We start from the raw sequence: 16,808 nt of genomic DNA, 5'->3' as shown, positions 1-16,808 counted from the left end.
GGTGGCAGGTAGCCTAGTGGTTAGAGTGTGGAGGTGTCAGGTAGCCTAGTGGTTAGACTGTGGAGGTGTCAGGTAGCCTAGTGGTTAGAGTGTAGAGGTGGCAGGTAGCCTAGTGGTTAGAGTGTAGAGGAGGCAGGTAGCCTAGTGGTTAGAGTGTAGAGGAGGCAGGTAGTCTAGTGGTTAGAGTGTAGAGGTGGCAGGTAGCCTAGTGGTTAGAGTGTAGAGGTGGCAGGTAGCCTAGTGGTTAGAGTGTAGAGGTGGCAGGTTAGCCTAGTGGTTAGAGTGTAGAGGTGGCAGGTAGTCTAGTGGTTAGAGTGTAGAGGTGGCAGGTAGCCTAGTGGTTAGAGTGTAGAGGAGGCAGGTAGTCTAGTGGTTAGAGTGTAGAGGTGTCAGGTAGCCTAGTGGTTAGAGTGTAGAGGTGGCAGGTAGTCTAGTGGTTAGACTGTAGAGGTGGCAGGGTAGCCTAGTGGTTAGAGTGTAGAGGTGGCAGGTAGTCTAGTGGTTAGAGTGTAGAGGTGGCAGGTAGCCTAGTGGTTAGAGTGTAGAGGAGGCAGGTAGTCTAGTGGTTAGAGTGTAGAGGTGTCAGGTAGCCTAGTGGTTAGAGTGTAGAGGTGGCAGGTAGTCTAGTGGTTAGACTGTAGAGGTGTCAGGTACCCTAGTGGTTAGAGTGTAGAGGTGGCAGGTAGTCTAGTGGTTAGAGTGTAGAGGTGGCAGGTAGCCTAGTGGTTAGAGTGTAGAGGTGGCAGGTAGCCTAGTGGTTAGAGTGTAGAGGAGGCAGGTAGCCTAGTGGTTAGACTGTAGAGGTGTCAGGTAGCCTAGTGGTTAGAGTGTAGAGGAGGCAGGTAGTCTAGTGGTTAGAGTGTAGAGGTCGCAGGAAGCCTAGTGGTTAGAGTGTAGAGGTGGCAGGTAGCCTAGTGGTTAGAGTGTAGAGGTGGCAGGTAGCCTAGTGGTTAGAGTGTAGAGGAGGCAGGTAGCCTAGTGGTTAGAGTGTAGAGGAGGCAGGTAGTCTAGTGGTTAGAGTGTAGAGGTGGCAGGTAGCCTAGTGGTTAGAGTGTAGAGGTGGCAGGTAGCCTAGTGGTTAGAGTGTAGAGGTGGCAGGTTAGCCTAGTGGTTAGAGTGTAGAGGTGGCAGGTAGTCTAGTGGTTAGAGTGTAGAGGTGGCAGGTAGCCTAGTGGTTAGAGTGTAGAGGTGGCAGGTAGTCTAGTGGTTAGAGTGTAGAGGTGGCAGGTGGTCTAGTGGTTAGAGTGTAGAGGTGGCAGATAGCCTAGTGGTTAGAGTGTAGAGGAGGCAGGTAGTCTAGTGGTTAGAGTGTAGAGGTGGCAGGTAGTCTAGTGGTTAGAGTGTAGAGGTGGCAGGTGGTCTAGTGGTTAGAGTGTAGAGGTGGCAGGTAGCCTAGTGGTTAGAGTGTAGAGGTGGCAGGTAGCCTAGTGGTTAGAGTGTAGAGGTGGCAGGTAGTCTAGTGGTTAGAGTGTAGAGGTGGCAGGTAGCCTAGTGGTTAGAGTGTAGAGGTGGCAGGGTAGCCTAGTGGTTAGAGTGTAGAGGTGGCAGGGTAGCCTAGTGGTTAGAGTGTAGAGGTGGCAGGTAGCCTAGTGGTTAGAGTGTAGAGGTGGCAGGTAGCCTAGTGGTTAGAGTGTAGAGGTGGCAGGTAGCCTAGTGGTTAGAGTGTAGAGGTGGCAGGTAGCCTAGTGGTTAGAGTGTAGAGGTGGCAGGTAGTCTAGTGGTTAGAGTGTAGAGGTGGCAGGTAGTCTAGTGGTTAGAGTGTAGAGGTGGCAGGTAGCCTAGTGGTTAGAGTGTAGAGGAGGCAGGTAGTCTAGTGGTTAGAGTGTAGAGGTGGCAGGTAGCCTAGTGGTTAGAGTGTAGAGGTGGCAGGTAGCCTAGTGGTTAGAGTGTAGAGGTGGCAGGTAGCCTAGTGGTTAGAGTGTAGCGGCTGGTAGCCAAGTGGTTAGAGTGTAGAGGTTGCAGGTAGCCTAGTGGTTAGAGTGTAGAGGAGGCAGGTAGTCTAGTGGTTAGAGTGTAGAGATGGCAGGTAGTCTAGTGGTTAGAGTGTAGAGGTGGCAGGTAGCCTAGTGGTTAGAGTGTAGAGGTGGCAGGTAGCCTAGTGGTTAGAGTGTAGAGGAGGCAGGTAGCCTAGTGGTTAGAGTGTAGAGGAGGCAGGTAGTCTAGTGGTTAGAGTGTAGAGGTGGCAGGTAGCCTAGTGGTTAGAGTGTAGAGGTGGCAGGTAGCCTAGTGGTTAGAGTGTAGAGGTGGCAGGTTAGCCTAGTGGTTAGAGTGTAGAGGTGGCAGGTAGTCTAGTGGTTAGAGTGTAGAGGTGGCAGGTAGCCTAGTGGTTAGAGTGTAGAGGTGGCAGGTAGTCTAGTGGTTAGAGTGTAGAGGTGGCAGGTGGTCTAGTGGTTAGAGTGTAGAGGTGGCAGATAGCCTAGTGGTTAGAGTGTAGAGGTGGCAGGTGGTCTAGTGGTTAGAGTGTAGAGGTGGCAGGTAGCCTAGTGGTTAGAGTGTAGAGGTGGCAGGTAGCCTAGTGGTTAGAGTGTAGAGGTGGCAGGTAGTCTAGTGGTTAGAGTGTAGAGGTGGCAGGTAGCCTAGTGGTTAGAGTGTAGAGGTGGCAGGTGGTCAGGTGGTTAGAGTGTAGAGATGGCAGGGTAGCCTAGTGGTTAGAGTGTAGAGGTGGCAGGTAGTCTAGTGGTTAGAGTGTAGAGTTGGCAGGTAGTCTAGTGGTTAGAGTGTAGAGGTGGCAGGTGGTCTAGTGGTTAGAGTGTAGAGGTGGCAGGGTAGCCTAGTGGTTAGAATGTAGAGGTGGCAGGTAGCCTAGTGGTTAGAGTGTAGAGGTGGCAGGGTAGCCTAGTGGTTAGAGTGTAGAGGTGGCAGGTAGCCTAGTGGTTAGAGTGTAGAGGTGGCAGGTGGTCAGGTGGTTAGAGTGTAGAGGTGGCAGGGTAGCCTAGTGGTTAGAATGTAGAGGTGGCAGGTAGCCTAGTGGTTAGAGTGTAGAGGTGGCAGGTAGTCTAGTGGTTAGAGTGTAGAGGTGGCAGGGTAGCCTAGTGGTTAGAGTGTAGAGGTGGCAGGGTAGCCTAGTGGTCAGAGTGTAGAGGTGGCAGGTAGCCTAGTGGTTAGAGTGTAGAGGTGGCAGGTAGCCTAGTGGTTAGAGTGTAGAGGAGGCAGGTAGTCTAGTGGTTAGAGTGTAGAGGTGGCAGGTAGCCTAGTGGTTAGAGTGTAGAGGTGGCAGGTAGCCTAGTGGTTAGAGTGTAGAGGTGGCAGGTAGCCTAGTGGTTAGAGTGTAGCGGCTGGTAGCCTAGTGGTTAGAGTGTAGAGGTGGCAGGTAGCCTAGTGGTTAGAGTGTAGAGGAGGCAGGTAGTCTAGTGGTTAGAGTGTAGAGATGGCAGGTAGTCTAGTGGTTAGAGTGTAGAGGTGGCAGGTAGCCTAGTGGTTAGAGTGTAGAGGTGGCAGGGTAGCCTAGTGGTTAGAGTGTAGAGGTGGCAGGTAGCCTAGTGGTTAGAGTGTAGAGGTGGCAGGTAGCCTAGTGGTTAGAGTGTAGAGGTGGCAGGTGGTCTAGTGGTTAGAGTGTAGAGGTGGCAGGTAGCCTAGTGGTTAGAGTGTAGAGGTGGCGGGTAGTCTAGTGGTTAGAGTGTAGAGGTGGCAGGTAGCCTAGTGGTTAGAGTGTAGAGGTGGCAGGTAGCCTAGTGGTTAGAGTGTAGAGGTGGCAGGTAGCCTAGTGGTTAGAGTGTAGAGGTGGCAGGTAGCCTAGTGGTTAGAGTGTAGAGGTGGCAGGTAGCCTAGTGGTTAGAGTGTAGGGGTGGCAGGTAGTCTAGTGGTTAGAGTGTAGGGGTGGCAGGTAGCCTAGTGGTTAGAGTGTAGAGGTGGCAGGTAGCCTAGTGGTTAGAGTGTAGAGGTGGCAGGTAGCCTAGTGGTTAGAGTGTAGAGGTGGCAGGTAGCCTAGTGGTTAGAGTGTAGAGGTGGCAGGTAGTCTAGTGGTTAGAGTGTAGAGGTGGCAGGTAGTCTAGTGGTTAGAGTGTAGAGGTGGCAGGTAGCCTAGTGGTTAGAGTGTAGAGGAGGCAGGTAGTCTAGTGGTTAGAGTGTAGAGGTGGCAGGTAGCCTAGTGGTTAGAGTGTAGAGGTGGCAGGTAGCCTAGTGGTTAGAGTGTAGAGGTGGCAGGTAGCCTAGTGGTTAGAGTGTAGCGGCTGGTAGCCTAGTGGTTAGAGTGTAGAGGTGGCAGGGTAGCCTAGTGGTTAGAGTGTAGAGGTGGCAGGTAGCCTAGTGGTTAGAGTGTAGAGGTGGCAGGTAGCCTAGTGGTTAGAGTGTAGAGGTGGCAGGTAGTCTAGTGGTTAGAGTGTAGAGGTGGCAGGTAGCCTAGTGGTTAGAGTGTAGAGGTGGCAGGTAGTCTAGTGGTTAGAGTGTAGAGGTGGCAGGTAGCCTAGTGGTTAGAGTGTAGAGGTGGCAGGTAGCCTAGTGGTTAGAGTGTAGGGGTGGCAGGTAGTCTAGTGGTTAGAGTGTAGGGGTGGCAGGTAGCCTAGTGGTTAGAGTGTAGAGGTGGCAGGTAGCCTAGTGGTTAGAGTGTAGAGGTGGCAGGTAGCCTAGTGGTTAGAGTGTAGAGGTGGCAGGTAGCCTAGTGGTTAGAGTGTAGAGGTGGCAGGTAGCCTAGTGGTTAGAGTGTAGAGGTGGCAGGTAGCCTAGTGGTTAGAGTGTAGAGGTGGCAGGTAGCCTAGTGGTTAGAGTGTAGGGGTGGCAGGTAGTCTAGTGGTTAGAGTGTAGGGGTGGCAGGTAGCCTAGTGGTTAGAGTGTAGAGGTGGCAGGTAGCCTAGTGGTTAGAGTGTAGAGGTGGCAGGTAGCCTAGTGGTTAGAGTGTAGAGGAGGCAGGTAGTCTAGTGGTTAGAGTGTAGAGGTGGCAGGTGGTCTAGTGGTTAGAGTGTAGAGGTGGCAGGTGGTCTAGTGGTTAGAGTGTAGAGGTGGCAGGTAGCCTAGTGGTTAGAGTGTAGAGGTGGCAGGTAGCCTAGTGGTTAGAGTGTAGAGGTGGCAGGTAGTCTAGTGGTTAGAGTGTAGAGGTGGCAGGTAGCCTAGTGGTTAGAGTGTAGAGGTGGCAGGTGGTCAGGTGGTTAGAGTGTAGAGGTGGCAGGGTAGCCTAGTGGTTAGAGTGTAGAGGTGGCAGGTAGTCTAGTGGTTAGAGTGTAGAGTTGGCAGGTAGTCTAGTGGTTAGAGTGTAGAGGTGGCAGGTGGTCTAGTGGTTAGAGTGTAGAGGTGGCAGGTAGTCTAGTGGTTAGAGTGTAGAGGTGGCAGGTAGCCTAGTGGTTAGAGTGTAGAGGAGGCAGGTAGTCTAGTGGTTAGAGTGTAGAGGTGGCAGGTAGCCTAGTGGTTAGAGTGTAGAGGTGGCAGGTAGCCTAGTGGTTAGAGTGTAGAGGTGGCAGGTAGCCTAGTGGTTAGAGTGTAGCGGCTGGTAGCCTAGTGGTTAGAGTGTAGAGGTGGCAGGGTAGCCTAGTGGTTAGAGTGTAGAGGTGGCAGGTAGCCTAGTGGTTAGAGTGTAGAGGTGGCAGGTAGCCTAGTGGTTAGAGTGTAGAGGTGGCAGGTAGTCTAGTGGTTAGAGTGTAGAGGTGGCAGGTAGCCTAGTGGTTAGAGTGTAGAGGTGGCAGGTAGTCTAGTGGTTAGAGTGTAGAGGTGGCAGGTAGCCTAGTGGTTAGAGTGTAGAGGTGGCAGGTAGCCTAGTGGTTAGAGTGTAGGGGTGGCAGGTAGTCTAGTGGTTAGAGTGTAGGGGTGGCAGGTATTCTAGTGGTTAGAGTGTAGAGGTGGCAGGTAGCCTAGTGGTTAGAGTGTAGAGGTGGCAGGTAGCCTAGTGGTTAGAGTGTAGAGGTGGCAGGTAGCCTAGTGGTTAGAGTGTAGAGGTGGCAGGTAGCCTAGTGGTTAGAGTGTAGAGGTGGCAGGTAGCCTAGTGGTTAGAGTGTAGAGGTGGCAGGTAGCCTAGTGGTTAGAGTGTAGAGGTGGCAGGTAGCCTAGTGGTTAGAGTGTAGGGGTGGCAGGTAGTCTAGTGGTTAGAGTGTAGGGGTGGCAGGTAGCCTAGTGGTTAGAGTGTAGAGGTGGCAGGTAGCCTAGTGGTTAGAGTGTAGAGGTGGCAGGTAGCCTAGTGGTTAGAGTGTAGAGGAGGCAGGTAGTCTAGTGGTTAGAGTGTAGAGGTGGCAGGTAGTCTAGTGGTTAGAGTGTAGAGGTGGCAGGTGGTCTAGTGGTTAGAGTGTAGAGGTGGCAGGTAGCCTAGTGGTTAGAGTGTAGAGGTGGCAGGTAGCCTAGTGGTTAGAGTGTAGAGGTGGCAGGTAGTCTAGTGGTTAGAGTGTAGAGGTGGCAGGTAGCCTAGTGGTTAGAGTGTAGAGGTGGCAGGTGGTCAGGTGGTTAGAGTGTAGAGGTGGCAGGGTAGCCTAGTGGTTAGAGTGTAGAGGTGGCAGGTAGTCTAGTGGTTAGAGTGTAGAGTTGGCAGGTAGTCTAGTGGTTAGAGTGTAGAGGTGGCAGGTGGTCTAGTGGTTAGAGTGTAGAGGTGGCAGGGTAGCCTAGTGGTTAGAATGTAGAGGTGGCAGGTAGCCTAGTGGTTAGAGTGTAGAGGTGGCAGGTAGTCTAGTGGTTAGAGTGTAGAGGTGGCAGGGTAGCCTAGTGGTTAGAGTGTAGAGGTGGCAGGGTAGCCTAGTGGTTAGAGTGTAGAGGTGGCAGGTAGCCTAGTGGTTAGAGTGTAGAGGTGGCAGGTAGCCTAGTGGTTAGAGTGTAGAGGTGGCAGGTAGCCTAGTGGTTAGAGTGTAGAGGTGGCAGGTAGTCTAGTGGTTAGAGTGTAGAGGTGGCAGGTAGTCTAGTGGTTAGAGTGTAGAGGTGGCAGGTAGCCTAGTGGTTAGAGTGTAGAGGAGGCAGGTAGTCTAGTGGTTAGAGTGTAGAGGTGGCAGGTAGCCTAGTGGTTAGAGTGTAGAGGTGGCAGGTAGCCTAGTGGTTAGAGTGTAGAGGTGGCAGGTAGCCTAGTGGTTAGAGTGTAGCGGCTGGTAGCCTAGTGGTTAGAGTGTAGAGGTGGCAGGTAGCCTAGTGGTTAGAGTGTAGAGGAGGCAGGTAGTCTAGTGGTTAGAGTGTAGAGGTGGCAGGTAGCCTAGTGGTTAGAGTGTAGAGGTGGCAGGTAGCCTAGTGGTTAGAGTGTAGAGGTGGCAGGTAGTCTAGTGGTTAGAGTGTAGAGGTGGCAGGTAGCCTAGTGGTTAGAGTGTAGAGGTGGCAGGTAGCCTAGTGGTTAGAGTGTAGAGGTGGCAGGTAGCCTAGTGGTTAGAGTGTAGCGGCTGGTAGCCTAGTGGTTAGAGTGTAGAGGTGGCAGGTAGCCTAGTGGTTAGAGTGTAGAGGAGGCAGGTAGTCTAGTGGTTAGAGTGTAGAGATGGCAGGTAGCCTAGTGGTTAGAGTGTAGAGGTGGCAGGTAGCCTAGTGGTTAGAGTGTAGAGGAGGCAGGTAGCCTAGTGGTTAGAGTGTAGAGGAGGCAGGTAGTCTAGTGGTTAGAGTGTAGAGGAGGCAGGTAGTCTAGTGGTTAGAGTGTAGAGGTGGCAGGTAGCCTAGTGGTTAGAGTGTAGAGGTGGCAGGTAGCCTAGTGGTTAGAGTGTAGAGGTGGCAGGTAGCCTAGTGGTTAGAGTGTAGAGGTGGCAGGTAGCCTAGTGGTTAGACTGTAGAGGTGTCAGGTAGCCTAGAGGTTAGAGTGTAGAGGTGGCAGGTAGTCTAGTGGTTAGAGTGTAGAGGAGGCAGGTAGCCTAGTGGTTCGAGTGTAGAGGAGGCAGGTAGTCTAGTGGTTAGAGTGTAGAGATGGCAGGTAGCCTAGTGGTTAGAGTGTAGAGGAGGCAGGTAGTCTAGTGGTTAGAGTGTAGAGGAGGCAGGTAGCCTAGTGGTTCGAGTGTAGAGGAGGCAGGTAGTCTAGTGGTTAGAGTGTAGAGATGGCAGGTAGCCTAGTGGTTAGAGTGTAGAGGAGGCAGGTAGTCTAGTGGTTAGAGTGTAGAGGAGGCAGGTAGCCTAGTGGTTTAGAGTGTATAGGTGGAAGGTAGTCTAGTGGTTAGAGTGTAGAGGAGGCAGGTAGTCTAGTGGTTAGAGTGTAGAGGAGGCAGGTAGCCTAGTGGTTAGAGCGTTGGACTAGTAACTGAAAGTTTGCTAGATCAAATCCCTGAGCTGACAAGGTAAAAATCTGCCCCTGAACAAGGCAGTTCCACCCACTGTTCCCCGGTAGTCTGTCATTGAAAATAAGAATTTGTTCTTAACTAACTTACCTAATTTAAAAAAAGTTCAGGAAGTGTTTATTTGTGTAAATGTTTAAACTAAAAGGAGGGAGATTTGAGAAAATACACCATCAGGTCTCTTTCACCCTCAGTGGCTTCATTCTTCAATAGTATTGTAGTATTATAGTGCTGGGTGTGTCTTTGTTTAGCGTGTGAAGAGGGTGGAGTTGGTAGTTAAAATGTTAATATGAGTCATTCAATTTTAATTTAATTTACACTAGCAGATGTTGAGACTCTCTCTTTAAATATATACTATTTTACCTTTACATCATCAATCAGTAGGTACTGTTCCCTAGTCACCCTACTAGCTGTCAGACACTACTGTTCCCTAGTCACCCTACTAGCTGTCAGACACTACTGTTCCTAGTCACCCTACAGACACTACTGTTCCCTAGTCACCCTACTAGCTGTCAGACACTACTGTTCCCTAGTCACCCTACTAGCTGTCAGACACTACTGTTCCCTAGTCACCCTACTAGCTGTCAGACACTACTGTTCCCTAGTCACCCTACTAGCTGTCAGACACTACTGTTCCCTAGTCACCCTACAGACACTACTGTTCCCTAGTCACCCTACAGACACTACTGTTCCCTAGTCACCCTACTAGCTGTCAGACACTACTGTTCCCTAGTCACCCTACTAGCTGTCAGACACTACTGTTCCCTAGTCACCCTACTAGCTGTCAGACACTACTGTTCCCTAGTCACCCTACTAGCTGTCAGACACTACTGTTCCCTAGTCACCCTACTAGCTGTCAGACACTACTGTTCCCTAGTCACCCTACTAGCTGTCAGACACTACTGTTCCCTAGTCACCCTACTAGCTGTCAGACACTACTGTTCCCTAGTCACCCTACAGACACTACTGTTCCCTAGTCACCCTACTAGCTGTCAGACACTACTGTTCCCTAGTCACCCTACTAGCTGTCAGACACTACTGTTCCCTAGTCACCCTACTAGCTGTCAGACACTACTGTTCCCTAGTCACCCTACAGACACTACTGTTCCCTAGTCACCCTACTAGCTGTCAGACACTACTGTTCCCTAGTCACCCTACTAGCTGTCAGACACTACTGTTCCCTAGTCACCCTACTAGCTGTCAGACACTACTGTTCCCTAGTCACCCTACAGACACTACTGTTCCCTAGTCACCCTACTAGCTGTCAGACACTACTGTTCCCTAGTCACCCTACAGACACTACTGTTCCCTAGTCACCCTACTAGCTGTCAGACACTACTGTTCCCTAGTCACCCTACTAGCTGTCAGACACTACTGTTCCTAGTCACCCTACAGACACTACTGTTCCCTAGTCACCCTACTAGCTGTCAGACACTACTGTTCCCTAGTCACCCTACTAGCTGTCAGACACTACTGTTCCCTAGTCACCCTACTAGCTGTCAGACACTACTGTTCCCTAGTCACCCTACTAGCTGTCAGACACTACTGTTCCCTAGTCACCCTACTAGCTGTCAGACACTACTGTTCCCTAGTCACCCTACTAGCTGTCAGACACTACTGTTCCCTAGTCACCCTACTAGCTGTCAGACACTACTGTTCCCTAGTCACCCTACAGACACTACTGTTCCCTAGTCACCCTACTAGCTGTCAGACACTACTGTTCCCTAGTCACCCTACTAGCTGTCAGACACTACTGTTCCCTAGTCACCCTACTAGCTGTCAGACACTACTGTTCCCTAGTCACCCTACAGACACTACTGTTCCCTAGTCACCCTACTAGCTGTCAGACACTACTGTTCCCTAGTCACCCTACTAGCTGTCAGACACTACTGTTCCCTAGTCACCCTACTAGCTGTCAGACACTACTGTTCCCTAGTCACCCTACAGACACTACTGTTCCCTAGTCACCCTACTAGCTGTCAGACACTACTGTTCCCTAGTCACCCTACAGACACTACTGTTCCCTAGTCACCCTACAGACACTACTGTTCCCTACTCACCCTACAGACACTACTGTTCCCTAGTCACCCTACAGACACTACTGTTCCCTAGTCACCCTACAGACACTACTGTTCCCTAGTCACCCTACAGACACTACTGTTCCCTAGTCACCCTACAGACACTACTGTTCCCTAGTCACCCTACAGACACTACTGTTCCCTAGTCACCCTACTGACACTACTGTTCCCTAGTCACCCTACTAGCTGTCAGACACTACTGTTCCCTAGTCACCCTACTAGCTGTCAGACACTACTGTTCCCTAGTCACCCTACTAGCTGTCAGACACTACTGTTCCCTAGTCACCCTACAGACACTACTGTTCCCTAGTCACCCTACTAGCTGTCAGACACTACTGTTCCCTAGTCACCCTACTAGCTGTCAGACACTACTGTTCCCTAGTCACCCTAGAGACACTACTGTTCCCTAGTCACCCTACTAGCTGTCAGACACTACTGTTCCCTAGTCACCCTACTAGCTGTCAGACACTACTGTTCCCTAGTCACCCTACAGACACTACTGTTCCCTAGTCACCCTACAGACACTACTGTTCCCTAGTCACCCTACAGACACTACTGTTCCCTAGTCACCCTACAGACACTACTGTTCCCTAGTCACCCTACAGACACTACTGTTCCCTAGTCACCCTACAGACACTACTGTTCCCTAGTCAACCTACAGACACTACTGTTCCCTAGTCACCCTACAGACACTACTGTTCCCTAGTCACCCTACTAGCTGTCAGACACTACTGTTCCCTAGTCACTCTACAGACACTACTGTTCCCTAGTCACCCTACAGACACTACTGTTCCCTACTCACCCTACAGACACTACTGTTCCCTAGTCACTCTACAGCCACTACTGTTCCCTAGTCACCCTACAGCCACTACTGTTCCCTAGTCACTCTACAGCCACTACTGTTCCCTAGTCACCCTACAGACACTACTGTTCCCTAGTCACCCTACAGACACTACTGTTCCCTAGTCACCCTACTAGCTATCAGATACTACTGTTCCCTAGTCACCCTACTAGCTGTCAGACACTACTGTTCCCTAGTCACCCTACTAGCTGTCAGACACTACTGTTCCCTAGTCACTCTACAGACACTACTGTTCCCTAGTCACCCTACAGACACTACTGTTCCCTACTCACCCTACAGACACTACTGTTCCCTAGTCACTCTACAGCCACTACTGTTCCCTAGTCACCCTACAGCCACTACTGTTCCCTAGTCACTCTACAGCCACTACTGTTCCCTAGTCACCCTACAGCCACTACTGTTCCCTAGTCACTCTACAGCCACTACTGTTCCCTAGTCACCCTACAGACACTACTGTTCCCTACTCACCCTACAGACACTACCGTTCCCTAGTCACCCTACTAGCTATCAGATACTACTGTTCCCTAGTCACCCTACTAGCTGTCAGACACTACTGTTCCCTAGTCACCCTACTAGCTGTCAGACACTACTGTTCCCTAGTCACCCTACAGACACTACTGTTCCCTAGTCACCCTACAGACACGACTGTTCCCTACTCACCCTACAGACACTACTGTTCCCTAGTCACCCTACAGACACTACTGTTCCCTAGTCACCCTACAGACACTACTGTTCCCTAGTCACCCTACAGACACTACTGTTCCCTACTCACCCTACAGACACTACTGTTCCCTAGTCACCCTACAGACACTACTGTTCCCTAGTCACCCTACAGACACTACTGTTCCCTAGTCACCCTACAGACACTACTGTTCCCTAGTCACCCTACAGACACTACTGTTCCCTAGTCACCGTACAGACACTACTGTTCCCTAGTCACCCTACAGACACTACTGTTCCCTAGTCACCCTACTAGCTGTCAGACACTACTGTTCCCTAGTCACCCTACTAGCTGTCAGACACTACTGTTCCCTAGTCACCCTACAGACACTACTGTTCCCTAGTCACCCTACTAGCTGTCAGACACTACTGTTCCCTAGTCACCCTACTATCTGTCAGACACTACTGTTCCCTAGTCACCCTACTAGCTGTCAGACACTACTGTTCCCTAGTCACTCTACTAGCTGTCAGACACTACTGTTCCCTTGTCACCCTACTAGCTGTCAGACACTACTGTTCCCTAGTCACTCTACAGACACTACTGTTCCCTAGTCACCCTACAGACACTACTGTTCCCTACTCACCCTACAGACACTACTGTTCCCTAGTCACTCTACAGCCACTACTGTTCCCTAGTCACCCTACAGCCACTACTGTTCCCTAGTCACTCTACAGCCACTACTGTTCCCTAGTCACCCTACAGACACTACTGTTCCCTAGTCACCCTACAGACACTACTGTTCCCTAGTCACCCTACAGACACTACTGTTCCCTAGTCACCCTACAGACACTACTGTTCCCTAGTCACCCTACAGACACTACTGTTCCCTAGTCACCCTACAGACACTACTGTTCCCTAGTCACCTTACAGACACTACTGTTGCCTAGTTACCCTACAGACACTACTGTTCCCTAGTCACCCTACAGACACTACTGTTCCCTAGTCACCCTACAGACACTACTGTTCCCTACTCACCCTACAGACACTACTGTTCCCTAGTCACCCTACTAGCTATCAGATACTACTGTTCCCTAGTCACCCTACTAGCTGTCAGACACTACTGTTCCCTAGTCACCCTACAGACACTACTGTTCCCTAGTCACCCTACAGACACTACTGTTCCCTAGTCACCCTACTAGCTGTCAGACACTACTGTTCCCTAGTCACCCTACTAGCTGTCAGACACTACTGTTCCCTAGTCACCCTACTATCTGTCAGACACTACTGTTCCCTAGTCACCCTACTAGCTGTCAGACACTACTGTTCCCTAGTCACCCTACTAGCTGTCAGACACTACTGTTCCCTAGTCACTCTACAGACACTACTGTTCCCTAGTCACCCTACAGACACTACTGTTCCCTACTCACCCTACAGACACTACTGTTCCCTAGTCACTCTACAGCCACTACTGTTCCCTAGTCACTCTACAGCCACTACTGTTCCCTAGTCACCCTACAGCCACTACTGTTCCCTAGTCACTCTACAGCCACTACTGTTCCCTACTCACCCTACAGACACTACTGTTCCCTAGTCACTCTACAGCCACTACTGTTCCCTAGTCACTCTACAGCCACTACTGTTCCCTAGTCACCCTACAGCCACTACTGTTCCCTAGTCACTCTACAGCCACTACTGTTCCCTAGTCACCCTACAGACACTACTGTTCCCTAGTCACCCTACAGACACTACTGTTCCCTAGTCACCCTACAGACACTACTGTTCCCTAGTTACCCTACAGACACTACTGTTCCCTAGTCACCCTACAGACACTACTGTTCCCTAGTCACCCTACAGACACTACTGTTCCCTACTCACCCTACAGACACTACTGTTCCCTAGTCACCCTACTAGCTATCAGATACTACTGTTCCCTAGTCACCCTACTAGCTGTCAGACACTACTGTTCCCTAGTCACCCTACTAGCTGTCAGACACTACTGTTCCCTAGTCACCCTACAGACACTACTGTTCCCTAGTCACCCTACAGACACTACTGTTCCCTACTCACCCTACAGACACTACTGTTCCCTAGTCACCCTACAGACACTACTGTTCCCTACTCACCCTACAGACACTACTGTTCCCTAGTCACCCTACAGACACTACTGTTCCCTAGTCACCCTACAGACACTACTGTTCCCTACTCACCCTACAGACACTACTGTTCCCTAGTCACCCTACAGACACTACTGTTCCCTAGTCACCCTACAGACACTACTGTTCCCTAGTCACCCTACAGACACTACTGTTCCCTAGTCACCCTATATACACTACTGTTCCCTAGTCACCCTACTAGCTGTCAGACACTACTGTTCCCTAGTCACCCTACAGACACTACTGTTCCCTAGTCACCCTACAGACACTACTGTTCCCTAGTCACCCTACCACACTAGTCTGACTGTAGTAGTGTACCTGTCTCATCTGAGAATGAAGGCTCTGCCCCAGTGTACTCTGGTAAATGTAGTGCAGGATGCTTCCTGGTCCACTTCTCTTCCCAACTGAAGATTTGATTATGGTGGTTGGGAAAACAGGCCCTGAAATACAAGACCGGTACAGTCAATAACATCAAGATAAATACAGTATAATTTCTGGAGAGGGGGAAATGAAATAGAAGACAGCACAGCCAATCAAAAGCTTCTATAACAGAGATTGGCGTTTCTATTAGATCCATTGGTGTTACTAGCAGACCTGTTTTCAATGTGTTCTTCCCGTCCTTCTTCTGCCGAAGCTTCATGGAGATGGTTTGTCCTGCAGCCCCAGACGTTTCTCCATTCTGCCTCCTCGACTTCTGCTTCGATTCAGATGCTTCTGAAGGACCCTTCTTTGCCCGTGCCATTTCTGAGTGTGTGTAAAAAAATAAATAAAAAAATAACACGAATCACTTGTGTTCACGGCTAAATCAAAGTTCGACCGGCTCTTCAAACACCAAGTGTATTTTTAACAAACACCTGTGCAGTGCAACTATGGACGGACTATTATCCTATTCCTCAACCTGAAATGAATGGAAGATAAAATGGGGGAAGTGACACCTTTCCAATTCATTGGTGATTGATGAAATAAACGCATCAACATGAACAAAAACAGTTGCATTTTCAAATTGGGGTCAACCACACGGATCAAAGATAAATAAAAACATGAAATAGATGCACAGTATGTGACTATATACACAGTATGTGACTATATACACAGTATGTGACTATATACACAGTATGTGACTATATATACAGTATGTGACTATATACACAGTATGTGACTATATACACAGTATGTGACTATATACACAGTATGTGACTATATACACAGTATGTGACTATATACACAGTATGTGACTATATACACAGTATGTATTCTAGCTGGCTAGAATAGATACCGTCACCCGATACTGACCACCTGGTACTGACCTTCACCCGGTACTGACCTTCACCCGGTACTGGCCTTCACCCGGTACTGACCTTCACCCGGTACTGGCCTTCACCCGGTACTGGCCTTCACCCGGTACTGACCTTCACCCGGTACTGACCTTCACCCGGTACTGGCCTTCACCCGGTACTGGCCTTCACCCGGTACCGGCCTTCACCCGGTACCGACCTTCACCCGGTACCGACCTTCACCCGGTACTGACCTTCACCTGGTACTGACCTTCACCCGGTACTGGCCTTCACCCGGTACCGACCTTCACCCTGTACTGACCTTCGCCTGGTACCGACCTTCGCCTGGTACCGACCTTCACCCAGTACTGACCACCTGGTACTGACCTTCACCTGGTACTCAACCCTGCACCTTAGAGACCACTGCCCTTTCTACAGGGTCATTGAACACTGGTCACTTTAATAATGTTTACTGTTTCACCCACTTCATATGTATTTACTGTATTCTAGTCAAGGCCTGTCCTATTTAACTACTACTGTCCACTTCACATGTATATACTGTATTCTAGTCAAGGCCTGTCCTATTTAACTACTACTGTCCACTTCACATGTATATACTGTATTCTAGTCAAGACCTGTCCTATTTAACTACTACTGTCCACTTCATATGTATATACTGTATTCTAGTCAAGGCCTGTCCTATTTAACTACTACTGTCCACTTCACATGTATATACTGTATTCTAGTCAAGGCCTGTCCTATTTAACTACTACTGTCCACTTCATATGTATATACTGTATTCTAGTCAAGGCCTGTCCTATATAACTACTAATGTCCACTTCATATGTATATACTGTATTCTAGTCAAGGTTCTGCTGTACAGCTTCTCTATATTTATTTAACTAGGCAAGTCAGTTAAGAACAAGTTCTTATTTACAATGACGGCCTACACCGGCCAAACCCGGATGATGCTGGGCCAATTGTGCGCCGCCCTATGGGACTCATGGCCGGTTGTGATACAGCCTGGATTCGAACCAGGGTGTCTGTAATGACGCCTCTAGCACTGAGATGCAGTGGCTTAGACTGCTGGCTGGTAGCTTATTCTTTAGATGTTTGGGGCTGCTGGTGAACCCTGATGTGCAGCATAATCAGACACTAGACTAGATGTTTGGGGCTGCTGGTGAACCCTGATGAGACTTTGCTTTCGGGAGTCGATAGTTAGGTTTCCATTCAATTTGCGACAGATTTTCATTTGAATATTATAAAATCTTTATAAAAAAAAAAAAACCAATATGCCATTTCAGAGTTTCCTTTAGGAGAATTTGGCGCCGGACGACATGACAGGGAAGGTTTTAATTTACCGGACATTGGAGAAATGTAATGGACGCCATCTCGATCCAACACCTTCAATAAACCAGGGATGTTGGCCAAACGAGACACATTTACATGACATGTCCTTAAAAACAGCCTATAACAAAATTACAAAAAACACTATTCCTTGTGTAACAGTATAACTTTTAGACCGTCCCCTCCGCCCATACCCGGGCCACTGCCTTCCTATGACAGGCCTGCAGTAGCTAAAGCTTAATAAATAGCCGCACCATACCAAACCTTCAAAAACGTTTCTAAACTTTATTAG

General features: G+C 49.6%; 1 protein-coding gene across 2 annotated transcripts in view; it reads right to left on the bottom strand.

Moving 5' to 3' along the window:
- ddb2 (damage-specific DNA binding protein 2) overlaps window positions 1-16,808 on the bottom strand; it is a 37,993-nt gene that overhangs the window by 20,353 nt on the left and 832 nt on the right. For both annotated transcript variants that reach the window (XM_036968860.1, XM_036968859.1), the window contains exons 2-3: window positions 14,490-14,639; window positions 14,214-14,335 (exon numbers count right to left, since the gene is read on the bottom strand). In XM_036968860.1, the coding sequence (XP_036824755.1) occupies window positions 14,214-14,335; window positions 14,490-14,637 (270 nt within the window). In that variant the 5' untranslated portion in view covers window positions 14,638-14,639. The remainder of the gene's footprint in view (window positions 1-14,213; window positions 14,336-14,489; window positions 14,640-16,808) is intronic.

Source organism: Oncorhynchus mykiss, chromosome 30 (genome assembly GCF_013265735.2).
Source record: "Oncorhynchus mykiss isolate Arlee chromosome 30, USDA_OmykA_1.1, whole genome shotgun sequence".
Lineage (NCBI taxonomy): Eukaryota > Metazoa > Chordata > Actinopteri > Salmoniformes > Salmonidae > Oncorhynchus > Oncorhynchus mykiss.
This window is presented reverse-complemented; position numbering and strand designations above follow the sequence as displayed.